The sequence below is a fragment of the Scatophagus argus genome, chromosome 10 (genome assembly GCF_020382885.2).
Source record: "Scatophagus argus isolate fScaArg1 chromosome 10, fScaArg1.pri, whole genome shotgun sequence".
Classification (NCBI taxonomy): Eukaryota; Metazoa; Chordata; class Actinopteri; family Scatophagidae; genus Scatophagus; species Scatophagus argus.
Window position 1 is genome coordinate 6867158 of NC_058502.1, and position 26369 is coordinate 6893526.

Sequence of the window (26369 nt, forward strand, 5' to 3'; positions counted from 1 at the left end):
GTGGTTCTCAGCACAAACATACTTAAACAACACACTACCAAAAGATAAAAATAAAGATATATAGGTATACATATATATATATATATATATATATATATACAGCGACAAAACCATAATAGATTAGGCCATGTTCCTTACACGTACTGAGCCTACATGTGCATGTACACATTCGTTACACTTAATTCATATGCATTCATATGTTATAAATCTGGGGTTGCATGTGTCCACCATACTATGCACATTGTGGCTTCATTGTAGGACTAATTTTGACTGCAAACCTCTTGGCTGCGTTCGTGCGCAGATAAACACCGAAGGAGGTAATCTACATTATCTACATTCAATCATATGATAGGAAAGGATGGGGGGGCGGCAGAGAGGAGGAGGAGGAGGAGGAGTGGGAAGAGAAAGGAGGCGGTCAGAGCTGCGCATCTGTACAGACAGCTAGAGGAGAAGGAGAGAGAGACGAGCAGGACAAGATGAGGACCGCGGCAGCAGCAATGGACGAATCGACTCTGGGATGGGAAAAAGCAGACGAGAGGACGACACCGAGGAAAACCGATAAGGCATGAAAGAGAAGGCTCAGGAGACGTCCTGTTTTGCCCCAACATGGACGCGTAGCGACAGTAGCATGCATTAGAGGAGATCATTTCATTGTAGCCTAGCAGCAGCAGCGGCATCATCCGTCCGTCCAACCTGAGCGGAGAGGAGGAATCTGGAGGAGAGATGGGCTCCCAGGTTGTGCAGACCCTGCGTCAGGGAGTCTGGGCATCTCTGACCGGGGGCTGGTACCACGACCCGGACCAGAACAAATTCAACAACTCTTGCCACCTCTATCTGTGGATATTTCTACTGATGTTGCCCTTGTCTCTCCATCTGGTGAGTTTTCTATCAAGGAACATGACGTTCAAGGCCGCAAAGCGGCTGTGAGGTGTTCACGGTACCTATAGGAAGCGTTTTAATTTGTCATGCGCCCTTCATCCTTTCTCGGAAACGCGCTGTCGCTGTAGACGAATCACACGGTCTTCATTGTCTGGGTGCCACTGAAGGAAATACTGGGCTGTAGAAAACAGCACTGTCGCAGTATTTTTCCCCCTTGCATGCGGTGAGGGAACGCATGGCTGCTCCTGGATGTGTCAGTGGGAGAGCCAGGAGGCGTGAAACCGTGGTTCACTCACATTTTCGTGTCATGGCCTTTGTAATAAGTGCAACACAGGCTGTATTTATATCAGGGAACTTCCACATGGGATTTTCGGTTTTACCTTGTGGTTGTGGAGGAAGAAAAGCGTCTGTCTTAGGCAGGGTGCTGCTATAGGTCAGACATCTCTGCTCTTCAGCGTCAGTATAATAAACCACGGCTAACTGTGCATCTAATGAGTGTTCATGTAAGCACCCGCCCCAGTTAGCATCCATGAATGAATGAATGAGGGTTAGTAAGGCAAAGTAAGAGAGTGTGTGGTGAGAGTGACAGCTCTGCCACTAATGCTATATTAAAATGTTGTGGCTGGCAGTTTTCACAGTCTGTTTGAAAACACCTACTGCTTCCCCTGCAAGAACAACCACCAGCTTTCTCGGAGAGATGTCTCATATTTCAGGTTTATTAGCATTTTATCCAAAGGTCACACACACACATACACACAGTGCAATGTAGATGATGGCAGAAAATGGGGGAACAATCAAATCAAAGCTGGAATGACACTGGGGGGACATAGTTTTAGAGTGAGAATTCAAACCGACATGACTCATATATCAGCATGATGCAGAGGCTTTGTCCTTAATCTTCCTGTCCGTTTCTATGGGATGTTCCTCCCCTGTGGGATCAATACACTTCATTAATCCACCAGTTAATCAAATTAGATCTTGTTGTTCATTTGAGCCTTGAAATAACACTTTTCAGAATTTCATCTACATACAGTAAGATAAGAAAAGAGAGTTGGTGTTTTTCTGGCTGTCGCAGCTTAAATGTGGGCGCTCTGGACACGTCGATTTGAATATAGCAAAGCTTTACTTCTCTCCACAGGCCCTGCCCCCTACCACCATGGCGTTGAGCATCTACTGCACCTCCATCACCGTCTTCTTCATCCTCGTCAAGCTGGCCAACTACCGGCTGCACCTGATGTTCGACGAGGGCGAGGCGGTGGTCCGCAGCAGCCTCTCTGACCTGAGCAAGGCTCCGGAGAAGAAAAGTAATGCTTCGGACTCCTGCCTCCCCGCCAGCATCAGGTGAACCCCCCCTTCCCCCCTTGCACTTATAATCTTGAAACTACAGTCAGTGAGTTTAACCTGAAGTAGCTGAAAAGTTCCTGTTGAAGACTATAGATGTGGTCTCATCTCTTTGGATGCATTTGAGGCCATTCAGAGAGATATAGAGGGAGGCGCTTCCAGTGTTTCTGCATGTTTCTCAAGCTGGTCCACTGCCAGGTTAGCCGTTATAGAATCTAGGCCAGAGGGCTAAATCCCTAATGATGCAACTTAATTATTAACATGAAATTGTACATTCAGGTCTGAGACCTTCTTTTAGAATAATGCCACAAATACTAAGTATAACCGAGTGTCTTATCATGCTTGAGGCCTTGTTTTTATTGTCAGTTTTAGTCCTCTCTTTCTCTCTTTGTGCCTACTTTTCTCAGTCCTCTGTGTCTCTGAGATCTGATTGGTTTCTTGATCAAGTGTCTCAGAGTGAGATACAGACTCTTTCCACTTTGTTTCAAAGAGTCAGTGTAGCTTTGGTGAATGAGCGAGCTAATGAGGAGAGTTCAGTGATTCTTCAGTCGGCCACTCTGCTCTGACACGCTCGATCTGCATTGAGATTAATAAAAGAGAACACATCACTTCCTGTTCTCTGCTCTTGTTGAGGGATGAAACATCATGTCCAGAGATAATTATTTTTAGTCTTTCTTCATCTCTATGAATCAGCTTATTTTAGCGTTCAAAGCATGAGAGGCTGGAAATGAATATCATGATTTCCTCTGAAAGTGACATCTTGATGTATGACCTTCTGTAAACTCCCCATTGCTCCTTTTTTGTCACCTCATTATTTGATTTCTTCCTCACCTCTTGTCTGTTTGTCCAACAGAAAGAGCAGTACAGTCCCCGACAGTGTTGCCATGATGATGCTGGCTCGGAAGCGTCATAGTCCTGTGATCCAGGTGACAGTGAAACAGACTGAAACTGATCCAGGACTGATTGGGGTGGTGAGTGGCAATAAAAAGTTGGACACATGAAAGTACGGTTGACCTGCAGTATGTCCCAATTTTAGTCACATGACTCTGAACTGTCTTCCCTGCAGGACTGCTCCAAGTCGGACGAGGTGGTGAAGACTGTGGAAGGTGAGGCTGATTTTTCACTGGGTTTAAATGAGATGAAGATGGGTAATGATTTAAGAGGAGCAGAAAAGCACTGTGCTTCCATACAAAGCGCTAGCTGTTAGTGATGTTTCATGAGTATGGATGATGTGAACCTTAAGATTTGGCCTTCACAGTCACCAGTTTCATAAAGATAGGACCAACAGTCGGGCCTCAAACAGATGTCTAAATCCACCCGTTACACAAACCTGACTAGTTCTATCTTGACTGTCTTAAGTACGACTAATTTGCTGAATTAAGGAACCTTTTTCAAGAAAGAAACGAGGCTCAGGACAGTGTCCTGAAACCGGCCTCTGATCACCACCCAGCTGAAAGTCTATGGGAGACGTACCGCCATGATCAAAGCACCAGAGGAGGAGCTTAGTTTTTCAGAGTTTTGTTATGTTATATGAAGACTCAATTAAAGATGTATAATCTGATTTATGGTTTAAAACAGGCGTAGAAGGTGAAAGTCAGCCGAGGTTTGTTTGGCTGAATGTTTATGCCGGGTACATGACGTATTTTTATGGAGCTTGTTTCTCATACAGACAAAAATGATTCAGCTATTGCTCAGTGTAGAAATTATAAAGCCGAAGGGTCTATTATAAATTTAAGTAACTGAAGTATTGCAAAAGTGAAAAATGAAGTAATTTCAAGGTGCTTAATTTTTTTTGCAGTGTATTAAATCTTCTTAAAATGCAGGGTATCCATTGCCATGTTTTAAAGATTATTGCAGTGGTTTCTTACAGTATGTGAGTGTAGAGAGGAGGAAATAAACAAAGAATACGTTTCTGAGCTCTTGTAAGGTTCACATCATCCTGAGGTTTATCAGTGGTGGATCTGGTTCTGCATCAGATGTTATGACTTCAGGCATAAAAAGATAAATGACAGACCAGTGAGGCTGAATTTTAGAGACAAGAAAATACTATAGCTTGAAGTTTTTTTTTTGTGGGAGAAACATCTGGATGTATTTCATTTTCCTGAAGTTTGTTAAGTCAGTTTGATCGCTGATAATCTCTGTAACTTGCATCAATATTTCCACAAGCCCGGCATTAAGGTATAACAAAAGTGCATGAAGCAGTTTTTGTTGAGAAATGTGGCTGTAGAAGGACAGCCAGCTGCAGTGCAACATTTAACCTCAGCTCATCATCAATCTCTAGTGTTCTGTTATGGCCAGAATCACCCTGAGCTTGAAGCCAGTTGTATTCCTCTTCCCCGGTGCATTCAGTGGCTCCTGAGACACTGCAAACTGCCAACTGCCTTTACTGCAATCACACAGTTCTTGTAAATAAGCTCAGACAAGCACAGAACTAGCAGCCAGCCAGCAAGACCAGCCGACTGCTTCCAGTAAACGTCTGACTCAATGTGCTGGTGATTAGTCAGAACAAAGTCAGCTTATCAAAAAATAAACTTTCAGCAGTTCATTTTATCGCAAAGGGGGGATATTTACCTGACACTGGCAGCTACTGCTATGGACGGCAGCATGAATTTTCTGTGCTGTCTGCTGCAGCCAAATAAGAGACTACAAAATTTCCATGGCAGGGATTTTAGGATTAGAACAGTTGTATTATTATTATGCTTTGAATCAACATGCATTTCATTTCATTCCAGGACAGGGCGAGAGTGCTGCAGAGGAGAAGCCCGTGGAGGGAGGCTTGCACCTAAGCCCAGAGCTCTCTCCAGATGACCTCTCCAGCCCCAATCCCGACCAGTCTGCCCCCCTGCTGCAGGCCCAGCAGAGAACCCCATCCCGAGCTGAAAGAGATGAGACGCGGCCTGGATCTGCTAGTGGGACAGGGAGAATGGATGCTGAAACTGCTGCTGTGGAAGAAGGAGCAGACATTCGGAGGTCTTTGGCGGGGACTGACAGAGAGCAGTCGGAGCAGGACCGAACATCAGAGAAAGAGTCAGAGCGGGACAGAATAGAAGAGGAGAAGCAGTGTGAGGATAAAGAGGCTGCAGACGGGGAAACAGCCGATGAGGGGCTGCCTCCCTCAAATGGAAGTGAAGCTGAGAGCGAGGAGGTCGAGAGTGAGGGACAAAAAGATCCCCCAGATGCCAACAATAACTCACTGGAGACTCCTCAGGATCTCCCAGATGAATTCATCGACATCCCAGAAACTCCTGCTCAGGTACGCCTTCTAAATGTAGAAATGAGAGAAAACTGTTACAGAGTATTTAATTTCAATGATACTTTAGCCGAAAGCAATGAATTGATCGTTTTGATCATTTTGGGCACCGTTGGCTCCATCTGTCTCATGTGTTGTCTCCCAGGCTGAGCCAGTGGAGGAGACGTACTGTTCTGATGAGATTGAAGTGGTGCTGGTAGACAACTCTGGCCCTGGGCCTGTGTCTGCTCACCTGGATGACAGCGACACAGTCAAGATCATCATCACCATGAGCTGTGACCCTCAGACAGCCGCTCAGCTGGAGGAGAGTGTCAAGCAGAGTCTTCTGGAGAATGCACAGGTGAGAGTCATTTTGGACTCAGCATCCAGTTCTTCACATTTATTTCACCTTTTTAGTTGTGTAAAGGCTGTTAACATGACCATATACGATGTGACAGCATCCACTATGTGCTCTGTATCAGCCTGCTGCAGCTCTTTACTGAAGTTATATGATGTTTACACTGAGTCAGATTGAGTCAGTTTTAAATGTTTTCTGATTTTATACGCATTCACTCAAAATTTACTCGGATATATTTGCTATATTTGGAAAATTTTGGATCGCTACTACAATTAGATATACATTTCTGTGGGTTTGAACGATTTCTGGCAGCACAGTGTAAGTTTGACTGACCCTCCAGCAGGTCAGTGGGATTTAATAAGCTTGAAATATTACCTGTATTTTCTTTGACGTGTTCTCCTTCATTACACCAAGGCTGTGAGGGGACGAAAAGTAAAATGAGGTGGGGATTTAATCCTCACTCACTGCCATGGATACATGAACACCAAACACTCCACTAGTCTGTGTCAAGTCATCATGAGACTTAATGAAAGGTAGACTTTAAACAGCGTTATAAGAGGGCAACTGTGTTGTTGTTGTTCACATTTGGAAAATTGTGTGTGTGTGTGTGTGTGTATGTGGTTGTCACAATTTGTTGTGTCCTACAAGGCTCAGAAAGACGCAGGAGAGTGTCACATCAAGATCCCCGTCATCACCTTCGACTCCCCTGAGGAGGAGAAGCAGGAGGTGGAAGAGGGAGAAGAAGCAACTGGTTCAGATGAAGATCCCACCCTGAAACAGCCAACGAGCCAAAGTGAGGAGTTTCATCTGTGCAGAGAAACGGTCAGCTCTGAGTTCAGCACACAGGAGTGTCCAGAGCCAGACCAGAAACATGTAGGTCTGCAGATGACTGATGACAGCACACCGAGTCCGCAGCTGACAAATGACAACAGCTCGTCAGGCATCGATGTCCACTCCCACCCTGATGACACAGATCCTCTGGATCCCAATGTGGATACACGTGGTTTCCTGCGTCTGCCGCCAGCTTTGGCCCGCTATGGGCCCGGGGGAAGGACTCACATCCGTGGGCTGAGCATGGACAGTGGGAAAGATGCTGTGCTGCTTTCAGGCCGCTCACATAACACAGTATGTCGGCATTTCAGCTCTGTTGCTATTTCTGTATGTTTATTATCTCCATCCATCTGTCCATGCACACATACAAAGATTTGTCTCTTTATCAGACCACCATGACCAGTTCCAAGTCAGATCTGGAAGCAAAGGAGGGCCAGATTCCCAATGAATCCAACTTCTTGGAGTTTGTTTCCTTGCTGGGATCCCTCAGTGCCAGAGCAGGAGGGGCCAGCACACAGGAAGACGAGGGGCCCGTACGCAAAGAGGAAACTGCAGAAGAAGGTCAGTCTGAGCAAGAGGGCTTATCGTCCGACCTCCACTTTAACTTGTTTTTTTTTTTTAACCACCGCATGTGGTGAATATTTTAACAGATATCTTCCAATTTAACAGAAACTTGAGTGACATTAGCATTCCTTTGGATGAATATAAGTCAAATTTTTCCCCTCCAACAGTAAAGCTGCAGGCCTTTAAGACAAAGCAATGACCTGAAAGATGGTAAACTCCCCACAGTGCTGAAGGAAACTGAATTTGTGTGGTAACTCTCTTCTGTGGGTTCCTCTCTATGACCAACTCCTTCCATTGTTTACATAAAAATATTGAAAAGTGCAGCTTTAAAGGCCTGGAAACTGAAATATTTTAAAGACAGCAAAGAAAATCTTTAATTTTATGAAAAACAAAAGTTTCTTTTAGGCTAATTTTACCAAGAGACATTGCCATTTTTGATCTGTTGCAGAGAATTTGAGTGCAACCTCCAGACCAGATGAGCCGATAGCAGAGACCAACACAGACAGCAAACCAGAGAGACCCAAACCACCCACCAGTCTGCCTACCGACACACTGCAGGCTATACCGCCCACGCAAATCCCAATCGTCTCCCCTGACAGGTTCACATGCTTCGATAAAAATGTGCACACAGCTGAATTCACTCAGACAACACATACATTCACAGCACTTATACGGTTCTAGGGATTTGATTGTGTTTCCTGTCTGCAGTCCACAGACAGACAGAGAGAAGGATCCAGACTATGATTCTCTGCCTTCACAAACCTCCCAATCAGAGAGCTCCATGCTGCAGGTCATCTGCAGACCAGAGGCCACCAACAAGGAAGAGGCCTACACCTTCCATACTGTACACAGTAAGCAAGTTTAAGGAATCTATTTGTGCTGCGATGGTTTTTAAACAAATATACAGGAACTGTTGAAAGCTCTGCCAGCAGCTGATGGCTTCACTTTTGAAACAGCTCAAAAAGCTGGTAGATTAAGTGACATTTATCTGGAAAGACTCCAAGATGTTCAGCTGTTCAGTCACAGTTCAGGCTCGGATGTCTGTCTGTTATGCTAAAATAAAAAAAAGGCCACATAGCAGATTTAATTACTCATCAGCTGGATGTCAGTTATTCTACGTTCGTTATCCATAATAAGCTGTCTGCCTGTCTGTTTGTCTCTCCAGGAGACAGGCCTCGTAAACTGTATGCAGAGAGAGCTCTCAACCTGCCTCTAGGAGCTGAACTCATCACTGGCAACATGTGGTACTGCTGTCAGATCTCTCCTCCTCCCCCTCGTCATCATTTCTTCCTTTACCTGCAGCAATTTGTCTTCTTCTACCATCTTTTTATATCTCCTGTTGTCCCTTTTCCTGCAACCTGCATTTTGTCTTCCACGGCTTCCATCTCTTCCTAAACTATCATACCTGCCTGTGTGATCACATTTATTCCACATATTAACACCAACCTGTTTTCTGTGTGTGTGTCTTCAGTGACCTTCTGTCAACATCTTCGAACTCAGAGTGCCAGGACGGCCTGGCGAGCGGTCATGCTGACTGCCCTTTCCAGCGGCGGATCATCCCTGCACATAGGCTTCGTCCTCGAAGGACGCACCCTGAGATCTTCCAGGTGTCCATCTTTTCTTGTTCTGCATACCAATAGGCTGCGTGACTTACTAAACCTGATTTCCTAAGGCTTAAAACAGGATAAGAATTGTATGTTTGTTTGCAAAGCTCTAAATGTGCATCGAAGTATTGCGCTGGGTTGTTATTTAAAGATACCCTGTTGGCTTTTGAACAAGCATGCATTCAGATGACATGAAACCCAGCTCTTGCCTGTGGTTTCATGCTGCTTTACTGATCTGTTGATAGCTGGTGCCAAGAAATGTAGCTGGTGAACAAGAAGCAAACATGGGTGTAAACTGATTAGGTTTCAGATTCTCCAAAAAGTTGGTTTTGCAAAGGTTTTATGAGGACAAAAATGTTTTCCACCTGTTTGTTAGATTGCAAGCATACACATAATATTGGATGTAAGCATAGATTATAACCTTTAACTAAATCATTAAACCTGAATCAATAATATCAATAATATAAACAGAAACTTCAAACAACTGCCAATAAACAAACAAACAATTAACAGATCAATAGATCAAATATGAATCAGTTCATACATAAACAACAATATTCCCGATGCAGTTTAAAAATGTGAATGTTAAAATCCAGGTTTAAAACGAAGAAATTAAAATCGTGATTTCTTTTTTGATTTTCTTTCACACTCATTAACATCACAGAGTTGAAGTCCCCAGAGGTAAAATGTGTTAGTGTTTTCTTTCTGTCAAACTATATGACAGAAAAAATGTGAGTCATGGTTGCTGTTTGAAGCAGTCACCAAATGATCAGTCCTGAATTAGTTAACGTCGCTGCTGGATGCAGAGCAGCAGGGGTGACGTGAGCTGGCCGGATCAGTCGCTGGAGCTGAAACAGCACAGACTCTCTGCTGAATCATTAATGCTCCCATCATAATGAGAAAAGATGTTGGGACTTTGCACTTATAGTGATCCTGACTGGGTTATCCTACATGGGAAGATCAGGTTTATATAAAACATCAGCTTCTGTGTGTTTCTTGTGTTACTGCAGTTGAATGATTTGTGTGTGTGTGTGTGTGTTTGTCTCAGGAGGAGGACTCTTTGGATGAGTCTTCAGAGACGTCCACGCAGGAGAAACCGACAAGGAAGATTTATTACAAACTTAAACTTTATCCTGGGAAGTGGATCAACATTTTATACGACCGACTCACCCTTCTTGCCCTTTTGGACAGGTGATTCAAACTCATCCCACAGTCTAGAAATCAAATATCACACACGTTATTGGTTTACATGATTATCTCCATTCTCCTCCAAATTCAAATAAACAAGGTGACACAAAAAATGCTTTTGTGTACATTTCATTTTTTTTTGCCAATTTAATCAATCGATTTGGTGTTCGTCACATTGAGCAGCAATTTAGTCCCATTCTGCATGAGTAAAGATACACCATAAGCTACTGAGTGCACCGCTGTAACCTGTACATGTCTGTGTGTATGTGTTTATGTGCTGTTTGTTTTGTACAGAAACCAGGATATCCTGGAGAATCTTGTTGCTGTCTTCATGGCCTTCCTGGTTTCCTTCCTGGGTTTTGTGCTTCTCAACCATGGTTGCTTCAAAGACTTCTGGGTCTTCCAGTTCTGCCTGGTCATCGCCAGCTGCCAGTATTCCTTACTGAAGGTAAAAAAAATGAATACAAAAGCATAAAATCTCTGTGAGAGGTGTGAGATGATATCTAATCTGAACCTGTGCCCAGCTTTTGATTTATAAGCCCCGCTCTCTGACCGCAGCCTTCAGCAGCTGACTCGAGTCGTTACTGTTGAGCAGTTGAACCTTCCTGTGATGGTCTAAAGAAAACCATTTCACTACTTAACACCCTTTGAGCTGAATAATGAAGGATGTGTGAACTGTCAATGTGTGCCATTGGTGACCTAATGCAGATAAAATAAGGAAACTTACCTCAGTCGGTTCCTGTTTGCTCTCACTCGCTTCCTCTTTGTTGAAGAAGTCGCAATACTGTTTTCAATTGTTTACCTCCAAATAGTGATCAAATATTGGTTCCTGTGCTTTTGTTTTCCAGAGTGTTCAACCGGATGCAGCTTCACCAACACATGTGAGTATTATGTTTGTTTCAGAAAAAATATGACAGAGTAAAGACAAAACATAAACCGGGATGCCTGATAATTATCCATATTATGACAACGTATGCAACCCCAATGTCCCTGTGCATTGGTTGCAACTTGTCCCAGCTGTTCCTCTTTGCTGAATCATGTTGTCTGTCGTGTCATTAATTTGACAGCAGTTCCATATTAATAATTTTGTTGTGTTTTGGCTGATGTGTGAACATCTTTTAACTTTTTTCATTTGGTCGTGAAAACACATAAAAGTGCCTTCAACCTAACATGATTCGTCACTGCAGTAGCGTCTGTTTTCATAGTGTTATCCTGCAGTTAATAACACGTTGAATTCTATTCGAGCCTCTGCTGTTTTATCGGACATCCTCATGTCGGCCCGTTCGTTTGTGTGTCTCCAGGGCCACAACCAGCTGGTGGCCTACAGCCGAGCAGCCTACTTCTGCATCTTCTGTACTCTGATCTGGCTGCTGGAGCAGCTGCTCAGGAGGAAGGACCTGCCCGTCTCCACCCTGTACGGAGTCACCATCGTCTGCCACGATGCACTGAACTTCATTCGAGACCTGCTAGTGGGTAGGGATAAATGAGACACACACGTGGCCCCGCAGCTGCTGTTACATTTTTTGTTCTCCATTTCAAGCCAATGATTGGTCCGATAGAGATACTGAAAAATGTCTTTTTGGTTAATTCCTGCCACAGGTTTTACCTACTGCTTCCCCGTCACCTTCCTGGTGGGCCTTTTTCCTCAGATCAACACCTTCACCATCTACCTGCTGGAGCAGATTGACATCCACTTTTTTGGAGGAACAGGTTGGTAAACCTGTTTCTAATATTTTGATATCTGTCATGCTTGTGTTTGAATGTTTACATTTTCAGTTTTACTCTAAACCTGTGTCTGTGGATTACAAGGCTCAGGTCTGATGCTTGTGTTTAACCTCTTCAGTGTGTATGTTTAAAAGCCTTGAATATTTGGATTAAATGTGTCTCTATAACATTAAATATTCAACAAAAACTGCTTTTGTTATCAATTACCAAGAATTTAGATTTCAAAAACTCAGCTAACCTGCTTTGGTAGGACCAATGATGAATCATCATGAGATTCTGATTCAGATATTATAAACTCAAATGTTATCCTGGAATAAATTACAATAAATTAAATTGGGATTGGTGCATGGAAAAAAAACTGCTGAAATTTCTCACGTGAAATGCCAAAAGCTGTTCCATGCTCTGTAGAAGAAAACACTAACCATAGTTTAAAGCTGAGTGTGAACCTGCAAATCTTGTTAGTGATTTAAATGCCACAAAGCTAAGACTAAAGTCGACACCTAAGCTTTGTATATCTTTGTTTAACAAGTGTTGTGTGTATTTTAATCTTCTCTCTTACTTGTGTCTCTCAGCCGCTACGGGCCTCGTCTCTGCAGTCTACAGCATCCTACGCAGCCTGATCGCCTTGTCTCTGCTCTACGGTTTCTGCTTCGGCGCTCTCAAGGTACAAATTAAATGGAAAACAAAACAGAGCTCAGGCAGGAGATGTGAATCTAGCCCTTTCTTCTCTTCTCTCCCCTCCTCTCTCTCTCCTCAGACTTTTGAATTTGTGTTCATGGTCATCCTACTGGTTATAGGAATAGAAGAAGTTAAAAATAGTGTGCAGCCAGGCAGTTTGACTGATGGAACTCTGTAGAGCTGCAGCAAAATGCAAAGTGTTGCTGGTCATCCTTGAAAAGCGGCTGCGAGATTGCAGCTGGAGGAGGGAGCTTTTCAAACTGTGGAGATCTCAAGGCAGCAGACGGTGGTTTTTAAAGCTACGTGATGGTGCTTGTGTGTGTCTGTGTGCGATTACAGGAGCCGTGGGACGAGCAGCACACACCGGCTCTGTTCTCTGGTTTCTGTGGCCTGTTGGTGGTCTTCTCCTACCACCTGAGCCGACAGAGCAGTGACCCCTCCGTGCTAGTGTGAGTGTCAGTCTGTGCTATATGAACTGAATCCATCGTGTTGAGGAAATGAAGGGAGGTTGTGGTTATGCTATACTCTAATTCAGATTTTACGTCAAGCTGTTAATTTTGAACATAAAGTGAACATTATCCTTGCAAACATTATCTTTTGTTTTTACTCATTTGGCTAAAGTAGTTTTATTTCAGTTTTTTGTTGCAAGGAAGGACTATTCATGTTTATCCATTTGTACCAAAGAAAAATCTGTTCATGTTGTTTAACAAATAGATCCCCTTGTTTTTATTTACAGATCTCTGATCAAGTCAAAGATAATGCCTGCTTTGGTGGAGAGTGAGGAAGAGGAAGAGGAAGACTCGGACAGTAAAGACCCACTGCCCGAGAAACTGCAGAGCTCAATGGTGAGGATTATATACAAATAAACTGCTGTATTGTTGTTTTGTTTGATCGATAATGGTGTCGATGGGAGATGATGATCCACGGTTCAGGTTATTACCAGCCACAAACACACTTACACATTTGGTTTTACTCGTCTGAGCATTAATCAAACAGTTTATATTGTTTGGCGTCGCAGAAGGCTGAGTCATGTTAACTCCCGTCAGCTCACACTAATTGTCATCAGATAATCAATGCTGTGCACCTGAGTCATTCAGGTTTCATACACACTGCATGTGGGAGTCTTAATCTCAGCGTTGCATGTGAGATAATAAAGCGATGTTTGCTGCCGATCATTGTGTGTGATTGCAGGGAATTATGCATCAGAGAAAACAAGCCTCCTGCCGCCTTTTACAGTATTAATGGGGATCGTGAAGCTCTTAAATCTTCTCAAGCTGCTGCGTCTTTGATCTCCAAAAATTGAAGGCTCAGAACGATTAGGCAGAAATAATCACACACCTAAATGAGTCTGACGAAGGAGTGCGTTTTCACTCTGTGGATTATCACCGATAGCAGCTCTGCCTCCCTCTTGTGCTCCGCAGAAGGAGATCCTGCTGTCTGATGTGGTCGTGTGCTCTGTTGCTTACATCCTAACCTTCGCCATCACTGCAAGTACTGTGTTTCTTTCTCTCAAGGTGAGATTCTCAGTTGTTTCCTCTTTCTGTAAGCTGCCTTTTACTTTTTGACATGTTTTGGTGGAATATTCGAGTGTTTCCTTCATTGTATACCAACTTGTCTCCAGCCCTTTGTGACCATCGTGTTGTACGCTCTGGCTGGGACGGTGGGGTTTGTAACCCACTACCTGATCCCCCAGCTGAGGAAGCATCACCCCTGGTTGTGGATCTCCCATCCGGTCCTTAAGACCAAAGAGTACCATCAGTTTGAACCCAGAGGTCAGCACATCTTGCAGTCCAGTTTTGTCTGTTAATAACTACACTATATGGACAAATGTATTGGGACAGCTGACTTGACTTACAACTGACACCAACAGGCACTTTAATGACATTACAAATACAAATACAAAAAAATTACAAATACATAGACATTAATATGGAGTTGCCCTCCCGCCCCCTTTGCAGCTATAACAGCTTCCGCTCTTCTGTGAAGGCTTTCCACAACATGTTGGAGTATTTCTGTGGGAATTTTTGCCCATTTATGCAGTAGAGCATTTGTGAGGTCAGACACTGATGTTGGACCAAAAGGCCTGGCTCACAATCTCCGCTCCAGTTCATCCCAAAGGTGTCCTGTGCTCTGTATGAGCCAGTCAAGTTCTTCCACATCAAATTCATCCCACCATGTCTTTATGGACATTTCAGATCTTCATACAGTAAAAATCCACATAGTAAAAAAGCCACATACGCACTTTTTGAATTAAAATTAAAAAATTAAATGAAAAATTAAAATTAAAATTAAAATATCACTGAAATTTTTTAAGTAGTCTTTGAGATATATTAACTAAGGTACAATCCATAAGCACATGTAGACCAATAAGGCCAAAAATATGTCCCACATAGATGTAATAGGATGAGGCTTTCCTTTTCAAAATGGCTGTATTGTCATCAGGATTTTGACTTCCCTTACTGAAGAACAGTTAAATAACAGAAATCTGCCCGTGTTATTTTCATTATTCCTACAGAGGATGCTGTTCTGATGTGGTTTGAGCGACTGTACGTGGGGCTCCTGTGCTTTGAGAAATATGTGGTCTACCCCGCCATCGTGCTGAGCGCGCTCACTAATGATGGCTTCGCCCTCAGTCACCGCAAGAAGCTGGGAATCCAGTGAGTGGAGCCACAAACACAAAGCATCATGTCGCACACGTGTCATTTCTGGATATCTGCAGCGTCTGTCCAGAGTGTGTGTGTGTGAATCTAAACTCTCGTTTGGCCTCCAGCTGTGATGTTCTCCTGACGACGGTTGCCGGACTGAAACTCCTGCGTTCATCCTTCTGCGACCCCAGCTTCCAGTTCCTCACTCTGCTCTTCACACTCGTCTTCTTCCACTTCGACTATCCGCACGCCTCCGAGAGCTTCCTGCTGGACTTCTTCATCATGTCTATAGTCTTCCACAAGGTGAGAGGACAGGATTAATGGTATGTGGAGACAGTATGTGTGTGTGTGTGTGTGTGTGTGTTGTATGGGAATACAGTGGTGTGTGATAAATGGATGCTATAGAAACAAGTGCAAACATAGCAACACTCAGATGACAGATGTCACACGACCGGTTAAATGATTTGACTTTAAGAGGAAGGCCTCAGATTTTACACACAAAGGTCAGTTTGCTCATCACAGAAGGATAATAATCAGGCTGTGAAAGCAGCTCTGTTCCTCTCAAGTCTGAGAAGCTTTACTGTAGGAAACAGGAAGCATCACAAATCACTCGCAAAAACATTCACATAAATTACATGTATTCCACAGGATTAATATGTGATGGGGAGTAATGTGACAGACATAATTTTATTTCGCAGTGTTTAAAATAATATCCGACCGTGTGTTGTTTCAGATGCGTGAGCTCCTGCTGAAGCTCCATTTCATCCTGGTATACATCGCTCCCTGGCAGATCGCCTGGGGCAGCGCTTTCCATGCCTTTGCTCAGCCGTTTGCTGTGCCTCGTATCCTTTCTCTCAGTCCTGCGCCAGTGTGTGTGTGTGTGTGTGTGTGAACGAGAGTGCATCACTTCCTTCTGTTCTTTCCTTGACGGGTGTGTGTGTGCGTCCAGACTCGGCCATGCTGCTGCTCCAGACTCTGCTCACCACTGTCTTCTACACCCCGCTGGCTCCCTTCCTGGGCAGTGCCATCTTCATTTCTTCTTATCCGCGGCCCATCAAGTTCTGGGAGCGGAACTACAAGTAAGGAAATGACTTCATTGCAGCAGAGCAGCAGTAGGCTTTACATCTGTCTTCATGTGAGCATGGACAGTTTTGGTCAATCCCACATACACCCATACACACTCACACTAGTGAACCAAAAGCGTATTAATCCACACAGAAAATAGTTCCAAACAAATGTGCTACTTCTTCCTGCTCCTTCCTGCTTTAAGTTACATTTGCAAAAATATACAGTGTCCAGTTGTTTTAGGAAAGAAGAGGAAAGAAAAATGACTGAGGCTGAGGAGAAATTGCATCCTCTTGAGCTGAGCTAAAGCACATAGACCCCCCCCCCCCGGTCTTCCTCACCCTCCTCCTCACCCTTACACAACGTGGCCTCTCGCTCTGTTCCCTCTTACTTATTGATGTGAGAGAGACTGGCACTCCAAAAATACTCCTGCAGCTTTGTTGTGCAAACTTCTGCTGTGATTATATTTAGAGGGGTTTTTTTTCTGCATGAAAACTGAAACAGCGTCATGCGTCTGCTGCAGTCAGATGATGTCGATGTTTTTAGGCAGCGCCTTGTCTTGTGAAAACCAAGACAACACGACAACGTTGAGCGTACAATATGGACAACGGCTGATAAAACAGAATAGTTTGCTCTTAAAATGATTAGTTTTGAGTGTGTCACTGGCTGTGGAGGCATAAAACGGCGGATTTCAAAGAGATATGTTGTCTGTATCAGCAGTTTGTCAACCTGTTTTGGTGGCCATTTTTAACAAAATGGTGACTGTTGAGCTGTTGTCCCATCAGCTGCAACATTTTATTCCGCCTGTTTTACATGGCAAACGTTGGGTAATGCTTTGTCACCACCGCATAAATGGAACCTTTTGACCTTTTGACTTTTATTTGCAGCACAAAGCGAATCGACAACTCCAACAGCAGACTGGTGTCTCAAGTGGACAAGGAGACAGGTGAGCTTTCACATATGAACGATTACTTCTGAAGCTCTAGAATAAATTTGTATACATTTTTTGATACACTGGATATGCTCACCGTGTCAGCATTGAGACAATCTTCTTGTGGCTTAGGATCAATAAAGGCCACAGCCAAACTGTCGAGGTTCTTAGTTCTTTACTGACAGCCATACATCCATCTGACAATACACTTTTCTGCTTCTCTTCTTTCACAGGCTGCGATGATAGCAACCTGAACTCCATCTTCTACGAGTACCTGACACGCTCGCTTCAGCATTCGCTTTGTGGTGACCTTATGCTGGGCCGATGGGGCAACTACAGCGCCGGAGACTGTTTCATTCTGGCTTCTGACTACCTCAATGCCCTGGTCCACCTCATCGAGATCGGCAACGGGTTGGTCACTTTCCAGCTGAGGGGTCTGGAGTTCAGAGGTACAGTGCGACCGCTTGCTTTCGGTCCTTCTCTCTGAATAAACGACAAGCTGACTCACTGTCTGACTGATCACCGCCGTCTCTCAGGCACATACTGCCAGCAGCGAGAGGTGGAGGCCATCACAGAGGGCGTGGAGGAAGACGATGCGTGCTGCTGCTGCGAGCCGGGCCACTTGCCTCACATGCTGTCGTGCAATGCCGCCTTCAATTTGCGCTGGCTGGCCTGGGAGGTGATGGCCACCAAGTACCTGCTGGAGGGTTACAGCATCAGTGAGAACAATGCCGCCACGATGCTACAGGTGTATGATCTCCGAAAGCTCCTCATCACCTACTACCTGAAGGTAAGTTTTATTTGTATTAGTTGTGTGCATTTAACAGACGAAGCTGTGCGAGTTTTTACTGTTGTGTGACTGTGGTTAAAGTTTGCAAAAACAGACCAGTAACTAGACAACAGCACCTCATAATTGTCTAACATTTTTTTATGCTGTGAATCTCTCTTAAAAATTCCAGCTGAAATATTTTTAATAAATTTCCCTTCCCTTTACTTCCCATGAAGTTCCCAATGTCTTGTTTTCTAGCCTAGAAGAAAGGTTTAATTTTTTGGTTTTAAATGCCAAGACTCATTTTCACTTCACAAAACTAAACAACACCAAGTGATCAGATTCTTCAGTTTCTTCTGGTTCTAAGCATGTCCGAACAGCCAGGCACACTCTCTGCTGATCTACTGAGATCCTGTTTCTTTTCTGTGTATTTAAGCTGATGTTTTATTATGATGGCTTTAAGAGTCATTAGTATGGAAAGGTACCTAATGCAGCTTTAATAATGCATGAACTTTTGACATTTCAAAGCACCCTTTCCCTCTGTGATGGGCTAAAAAACTGAATATTCCACTTGCCTTAAAGACAAGCGCCCTTAAAGATTTGCAGGCCGAAAGGTTAAATAGTGTGTCTGACGGATAGAGTATCTGATGAATTAGTAAGAGAAATCTCCCCCCTTTCCTCCACCCTGTCCTCTCAGAGTATCATCTACTACCTGATCCACTCCCCCAAACTGTCCACCTGGCTGAAGGATGCCGCCATCCAGGAGACGCTGCAGTCCTACACCAAGTGGCACCACATTGAGCGCGACCCTCAGGTCTTCAGCGTGAAGATCGATGAAGACTACGTGCACTGCCTGCAGGGGGTGACGCGCGCCAGCTTCTGCAACGTCTACCTGGAGTGGATCCAGTACTGTGCTGGGAAGATGGAGACGGTACATCACTGGAAGATTTTTCACTCACGTCGTCATGGGTTTGAACTGTGGAGGCATTTTCTCCTGCTGTTTGTCCTGGCTGCAGCTGACAATTACTTTCATTGTCTATTTAGTCTTTAAAATGTTTTGAAAATAGTGAAAATATTTTCTTGATGACAGCATTGAAATACTGTCCTGTAAGGCTAAGAAGTAAATATTCACTACAGTGACAATTCTTTCATAAAATAACAAACGGCAGTAATAAAAACACAGCATTTTATCATCGTGGAAGAATGCAGAATGTTTTCTTATTTTTGTCTTTGTCCCATGAGCAAACACTCTCTTCACGTGTGCCCGGCCTTTGTGTTTGTATCTGTGTCCAGCCTGTGGACAGTGACGAAGACTCTCCTCTGGTGACCCTGTGTTACGCCCTGTCCGTCCTGGGGAGGAGATCCCTCGGCACGGCGTCGCACAACATGTCCAACAGGTAAACCTTGTGCCAAACCGAAGAGCAAGCTCAAAATCACGGGATGCTCATACACCCTTCTGTTCATCTGTCTTTTTTAAATGCATTTTTCAATCCAAAATCGGTTTTATTTTTCTTGAGATGAACGGAGATGAAGCAACCTTGATTTTGTAGTTTCAGAAATTCTAAAAACAAGTTTTGGCTTTTCATAGACCAATTGACTTCACCTTACTTAAATTCATTTCATAACTGATTAATGAAAAATAAAATTAACACCAGGAAAATGACAATATACCACTGAACTTTACTGCTGAGTCATATAAAAATACAGTAAAATGTATAAAGTTTGTCTAAAGTCTGTTTTTCAACAGTTTGATGTCTGTTAGTTTTATAAATACAAAACTTACCTACGTTTTGGCAGCATGACTGGTTGTAAATGTGCTGAAAAATAGGTTGTGTAAAAACAGGATAAAGTATGTTCAGTAGCTGTAGTTCTAACTGCAGTTTGAGAGATACACCAGAAGGGGGCATTAACAGCTAAATCCTAAACCCTGTACACCATTCAAACAGACTGCTGTCATGATTTGTTGTTTGTTTGTTTTCTTATCCCTGTTCTCCCTCTCAAACCCCTCCCCCCTCCCTCCACCACAAAAGTCTGGAATCTTTTCTGTACGGTTTCAACATCCTGTTTAAAGGCGACTTCCGCATCGCCACCAAAGACGAATGGGTTTTTGCTGATCTGGACCTCCTGCAGAAGGTGGTGGCTCCTGCAGTCAGGATGAGCCTCAAGTTGCATCAGGTAAAGTGTGCTGTGTCCTCCAGTCTTTGTCTTTGTGCTGATAATCCCTCTCTTGCTCACTAATTTTACTCCTTTGCACATCAGTTAAATTTCTAGTAATGTCTTCAAAACCTTTTGCAAGTAAAATATCTGAATACTTCTTCCATCTTGGCCCCCGAAGAAGACATTTTCCTAAAAAATGTGATCGTCCCTCTCCTGACCTTTCAGGATCACTTCACCTGTCTGGAGGAGACCGAGGAGGCATCTATCTTGTACGAAGCCATCACAAACTACCGCAGCAGCCTGGTCATATGCCACGAGAGCGACCCCGCCTGGCGTAAGGCGGTGCTATCCAGCCGCGACACTCTGCTCACACTGAGACACATGATCGATGACGGCACGGACGAGTACAAGATCATCATGCTGTACAAACGCCACCTCAGCTTCAAGGTCATCAAGGTGAGAGGGCTGAGGGTGTCGGGGGGGAAATAGGATGTTTGTAGGTTTGAGCGGTGTTTAAAATGTTCAGGTTGCAGCACAGTCAGAAGATGATGATATTGGAAAATGATGAGTAATGTACTGTATGTCAATAGTCAGATTTATAGTGTGCACAGAGTATGACAAGCCTTCTTACTGTACCAGTTTTTGAATCTCAGAGGAGTGGTACCAAACAACCACTTTTCTACTTGTATGACTGTGCATAAATGCATATTTTCGTTTAGAAGTGGCAATCTATCTGGATAAATTCTCAACATTAAATTATTTTTAGTCTCCAAGAAATGACATAAAACGGGGCTGTTGATCAATATTTTTGACTTTGCAAATTACTTTCAGTGCTCAAATTTCCACTTAGCTCACATACAGTAAAAACTGCTCAGCGTTAGAGGATGATGTAAAGGGAGAAGTTCAGCATACAGCTAACTTTCTCTGAGTTTAGATGAGAAGATCGATGCCACTCTCATCTCTCTGACTATAGCCAGCTTACTTACGTCATCACAGAAACTGGAAACAGCTATCCTGACTCCATCCAAATGTAAAAAAAAACATGCATTCAGTTTAAACAAAGGAGATATAAAGTGTTCAGTTTGAACAGAGCTAGCTGTTTCCAGTCTTTATGCTAAGCTAAACTAACCAACCTGCTAGCTCCATATTTATTTTACATATAAAAGTGGTTTCTTTGTTCTCATCTAATTATCAGCAAGAGAACAGTGTGTACATACTCATATATCCAACTTTCCCTTCAAATATGCAGCTACAGAGAAGCAGTTTGCTTAGCATAGCATAAAGCCTGAAACAGTTAGCATGACTCTGTCCTAAAATAACACTGTCCATCTCAGAAGCTCACTGCTTATCACGCCATACTGTAACTTGTCATTTTTTACATATTAGATTAAACAAATGGGACTTTAATTAATGAGCTGTTTAGGTTCTCCTGTTATGTGCTGAACTAAGCTAACCACCTGCTAGCTGTAGCTTCATATTTATCCTGTCCCACAGATATGAAAGTGCTCACTGCAAGAGAGCAAATATGCTCCGTTGTCCAAAGTGACCGTTTCATTGGAGCATGTTAAAATATAAGATAAACTGATGTCTCTCTTGCTCTGCAGATCAATAAGGAGTGTGTGCGAGGCCTGTGGGCGGGCCAGCAGCAGGAGTTGGTGTTTTTGCGGAACCGAAACCCAGAACGCGGCAGCATCCAGAACTCAAAGCAAGCGCTGAGGAACATGGTGAACTCGTCCTGCGACCAGCCGCTGGGCTACCCCATGTACGTTGGCGTTCGCTGCTATTCACTGCCACATTGTCCAGGCCACATTTTAAGAAAAACCTTTTATTTGTTATTTATTTATTTAGCTTCTTCTATATCCTTGTAGTTTTGTCTGTTTGCAGGTGTCCTTTATTATATTTATTTACTATACCTTACGTTTTAGGTATGTGTCACCTCTGACAACATCTTACGCTGGGACGCACCGTACGCTCCGCAGCATTGGAGGAGGGGCCTTTAGCCTGGATGTCATTCGTTCCTGGCTCTGCTCTAAATGGTTACGGTCAGTAACGGTCACATTATTTCAAGAGGTTTTCCTCCTTGCCTCTACTGGCTTTACAAACGCTTCCTGTGACTGTGCTGTTCAATTAAAATTCTTCATATGTTAAAGAGAGAGAGAGAGAGAAAGACTCTGTCATCATATTTAGTCAAACCTTTTAAAAGATTGTGCTGTGACTGGAAGGTTGTGGGTTCAGTTCCTGGAACAACTCATCCTCGGATAAGATGGATAAAACACTTAGCTAAATTTAGTGCACACTTACAGTAAAAATATATTCGATCATACAGCCTGTATGTTGTCAGTTTCAAGTGATGAGAGACTATGTCAGTCCTGCAAAGTAGGATGCATTAGTTGTGTATGACCAACCACAGTGATTAGTTTAGCCGATGAAGCAGCTTTGAGCTGTTAAAAGAGGAACATTGGGGTTACGATGATGTGCAAGGGGCAACAAGTTGTGATGACACTTGAGATGATGGTAACTTCATAATGTTCTCTTATTCAGATGGTCGTATTCAGTGTAAATCATCCTGGTTAATGTGCAAACTGCAGTGTAATGCTCTGGCTGCCTGCTGACTGAGTGCTTCTCTCCGGATTTATAGATACTGACTTAGTGGAAGTCGGTGGTGAGGAGAGACTTCCACTGCCAACTTAATGTAGTTTTAAATACATGTACGAAGGCGGTGGGAGTGCACACCAGAGAGACAGTGTTCGCTCTGTTCCTCCTCATCTCCCAGCTCCCCCTCCTCTATCCTTTCTTTTTCTTCCTCAGTCCTTCTGTTGCACATTGCCTTCAGCATATTCTCTAGGCTCTGCATTAACCTCTGCAGGGCAGCTAACGGTGTGTGTGTGTGTGAATGTGTGTCTCTGTGATTGCATGGCTTCCTCTTAATCTTCTTAGGTGGCTAAGTTTTCCTTTCAGATTAGATTAAACTGTTAATCCTGTTCCATCAGTCTTATGTTGAAGGGGCTGCCTTAATTTCACTAAGTAGCCAGCGAACCAGGAGATTGGCTGTGCCTTGTCAGGCAGAACACATTTAACTAATTTAAGAAGGAGACTGCACTAGTGTGTATCACATATGCTAGCAGAGTTATGTAACATCTCTCTTTCTCTCTGAGTGTGGGTTTGTATGTGTGTGTGTGTGTGTGCGCTTAACCAGCTGGAATAGTCCAGGCTTGATAATTTTTTTATGGCACTTTGCCAGTTTTTGTCCCTTGCACTGATGCAGACATGCATAAATAAATCAGAGGTGTGTGTGTGTGTGTGTTCTGCAGGGTGCGTAAGGACAACCTGACCAGCTGTAACAGTGGTGTGAACATGGAGGATGTGGACTGCGGCGCCGGCGGTTCGTCCTCGCTGAGCCACAACCGCCCGTCCTCAGTCACGTCCAACAGCCTGAGCCTCTACCAGCACAGAGCCAGGACGACACACAGCCACAGACACCACAACACAGGTACACAAACACACACTCACATAAATGTACCTCAGCATCATCGGGGAAAACCTTTACTGACTATGTTCATTCTCGAGTCTCCTTCTTCATAACTTTAACCGTCCTTTCATTAACGTTTCAGTTCGGCTTATTTTTCAAGCTATTTTTAAGGCAGTTTGATATTGAACATGTTTTTAGTAAATATTTTATGATACAAAAGATCAACCACAATTACTTTTTTAAAGTACCTTTAACTAAAGTTTAACGGCAGTCTGATTTGAGCACATGGTTCATGATCCTCAACACAATCAAAATGTCTGAAGAAATGATTTGTTTGGTTTTAATTTTTAGATTTGATTATAAACATTATGTTTTCTGTGGGTGTGTTTGTGCAGCCAGGAGAGAATACCGCAGTCGATCAGTTCAGCCTCAGAGTCAGCGTCCTCCCGTCAGCAGCCAGTCAGGGCCCATCCTGGATTCAGGCTCCGCCCACGGGCTTGTCCAGCGTCTGTCCAACAGTCAGCTGTCCTTTAACACATCCATAGCCTCTATATTCTCCCAGGTACACACACACACACACACACACACACACACACACACTCGGCCAGTTTGCTGAGTTGTAACTATTTTATTTGCTAAGAGAATAAAGCAATAAGAGGGTCTTTGTCTCTCTTCAGGTCCCTCGTCTCTCAGGAGCCAGTGGGATCAGTTCACAGCTCCAGGCAGCTCAGCATCAGCAGCGCTCCAGTCAGGTACAAGCTGCTTACGCTTACAAACATACTTCCTGTTGGCCAACTCTAGTGCACGGTCACTAGATGATCTCAACACCGATATTTGTGGTCTTTTCGCCCAGGTCTCCTCGTCCTCGTCCACTCTCAGTCTGCTGTTTGGGAAGCGTAGTTTCTCCAGTGGCCTCGTTATCTCTGGGCTGTCAGCTGCTGAAGGGGGAAACACCACTGATACACAGTCCTCGTCCAGTGTCAACATCGCCATGGGGCCCTCACACAGGTCCAGCAGCAGGGCCACACAGGTAGGGATCCAAATGACAAAGACTGCTACCTCGTCATCAAGCATGTGGTCATCTCATTACAACATGAACTTTGCTCAGGCCAGTGGAAAGATATTAAGAGCGACGTGATTCTGTGAGAAGTTAATTTTAAGGGGCATTTATGGTCCCTGTGAAATAAAAACTTACTTCCCATACTTGTTATGGGGCAGCTTTCTGGTTTTCCCCTGATTTTTCTTTTAGTACCATCCTGTTGACCACTTAAAATGGTTTCTGAAAAGCTAATGGCCTGACTTTGACTTTGAATGGTTAAAAAAGATTCAGAACTAGACTCTTAATCTTTCTAACCATGAAATGCATAGCTTGACATTTTGGGAAACATGCTTATTTGCTTTTTAAGCAAGGGTAAAGCCTGGCAAATAACCCTCATTGAACCACAACAAGGTGTTCAGTGTTGTACAGATTAAGAGATAGATGGTGCTAATTAGGGAGTTTTAGAAGAGATGGGAGGCAGGCTAGCTGTTACCCCCTTCTTCTAGTCTTCATGCAAGGCTAGCTAATCATCCTGTTTCCTAGTCAAAGATCTCTCTCCATCTTGGATGTGACATTAGCCTATCTTTACACACCCTGAGGCCAAAATGTCAATCTTGCACTGTTCATTTCTGTAGCTCATAATCAAACTGGCAGAGGCCAAACCCCCAGGACAAAATTCATTCAGACTTAAATGTGCTGTCAATTTCAGGAATGTCACCTGTTTCTCATTCATCTTCTGAAATTTGATCAGTGAAAAGAGGATAAAATTAAAAAAAATCCTTCTTTAATTTGACGTCGGATGCAAAATGGTGCAAGTACAGGTTTCAACAAAGAATGTCGCTCTAATGTGCCTCCTCTCCCTCGCTCTGCTTCTTAGTGGACGTCAGAGCCATATGAGAGCATAGACGCGAGCCACTCCAACACCGCCATCACAGTGAAAGACGGTGTGCAGTCAGGTGACCATGGCTGCAGCCAGGGATTAGACAAGACTCATGAGGACTCAGCATCTGCTTCAACAGCTCCGGAGGTGACGGATCAAAAGACTGTCTGAGAGAGAGAACACACACACACACAAACACACACATATGAAAGTGCCCATACACATGCCCGTACACAGACAGGACTGTATGAAAAGTTACACATGTACACATCCATACAGACGATTGTGTGAGCGAGCACCCATGCACACCAACCTGCCTCCTCTTCCGTCCTCAGCATGTGGTCTCACGCAGTTGTCTGAATGTAAACAAGTCTGTAAACATGTTCTTGGATCCAGTTGATGAAATAAAGACGTTTTTAAATGAGGCTGCCTCTTTCTACTTTTTGCTCTGATCTGTACTAAGGGGGTTTTGTTTAAATGTGTGTGATGGGAGGTTCATACTTATGTTGATCTTATTATTGTTTTGATGTCTGCACTCCTTTGGGTTCAACAAGGCAACATAGAATAAGTGTTAGTTGTGTGGGTTTAACACCTTCGCAAAAATGCTACGTCCACATTTCTTAGTTTATGTGGAAGATTTTAAAGTTGAACATTTCACCTTAAATCTTCCTGTATAATTTCAGGAATTCCAGGATTCTTCCAGAATGATACTGTTTGAGGCCAGCATGTGATAGACCATTTTGACCTCCAGTCAGCTTCCTGAGCCTCATCCCCTCTAAACTCAAAAGAAACACTGCCAATAAATACCTGTAATGAATAGTTTTACACTGATTGAAACAAAAAAAATAATCTTTTGTTGGAGGAATTTGATCTTCAAATGTACACCTTATAGGCCTGGAAAATTAGGCCTGGAGTTTTAGCTAACTGCAGAAAATCTATCACGGAAAACTTAAAAAAAAGAGTAACTAAATAAAGTCTTATCAAATTTAAGTCTTTAAAAGGGACTGACTGATTGAC

General features: G+C 43.6%; 1 protein-coding gene across 1 annotated transcript; it reads left to right on the forward strand.

Moving 5' to 3' along the window:
* The first annotated feature begins 384 nt into the window (after positions 1 to 384).
* pcnx2 (pecanex 2) lies at positions 385 to 25815 on the forward strand. The gene is made up of 40 exons (XM_046402621.1): positions 385 to 876; positions 2018 to 2220; positions 3074 to 3191; positions 3287 to 3326; positions 4953 to 5473; positions 5616 to 5810; positions 6456 to 6932; positions 7028 to 7199; positions 7651 to 7801; positions 7911 to 8053; positions 8368 to 8446; positions 8674 to 8809; positions 9855 to 9997; positions 10289 to 10442; positions 10843 to 10875; positions 11296 to 11467; positions 11594 to 11704; positions 12292 to 12383; positions 12737 to 12846; positions 13134 to 13242; positions 13819 to 13911; positions 14019 to 14169; positions 14913 to 15054; positions 15168 to 15345; positions 15776 to 15884; positions 15992 to 16121; positions 16995 to 17053; positions 17272 to 17487; positions 17575 to 17828; positions 18505 to 18738; positions 19101 to 19204; positions 19838 to 19982; positions 20190 to 20420; positions 21569 to 21726; positions 21890 to 22006; positions 23276 to 23454; positions 23829 to 23995; positions 24111 to 24185; positions 24287 to 24463; positions 25350 to 25815. Exons 1-40 carry the CDS (start codon positions 724 to 726, stop codon positions 25521 to 25523), a joined length of 6405 nt encoding a protein of 2134 aa, XP_046258577.1. The 5' UTR covers positions 385 to 723; the 3' UTR covers positions 25524 to 25815.
* The last annotated feature ends 554 nt before the right edge of the window (positions 25816 to 26369 follow it).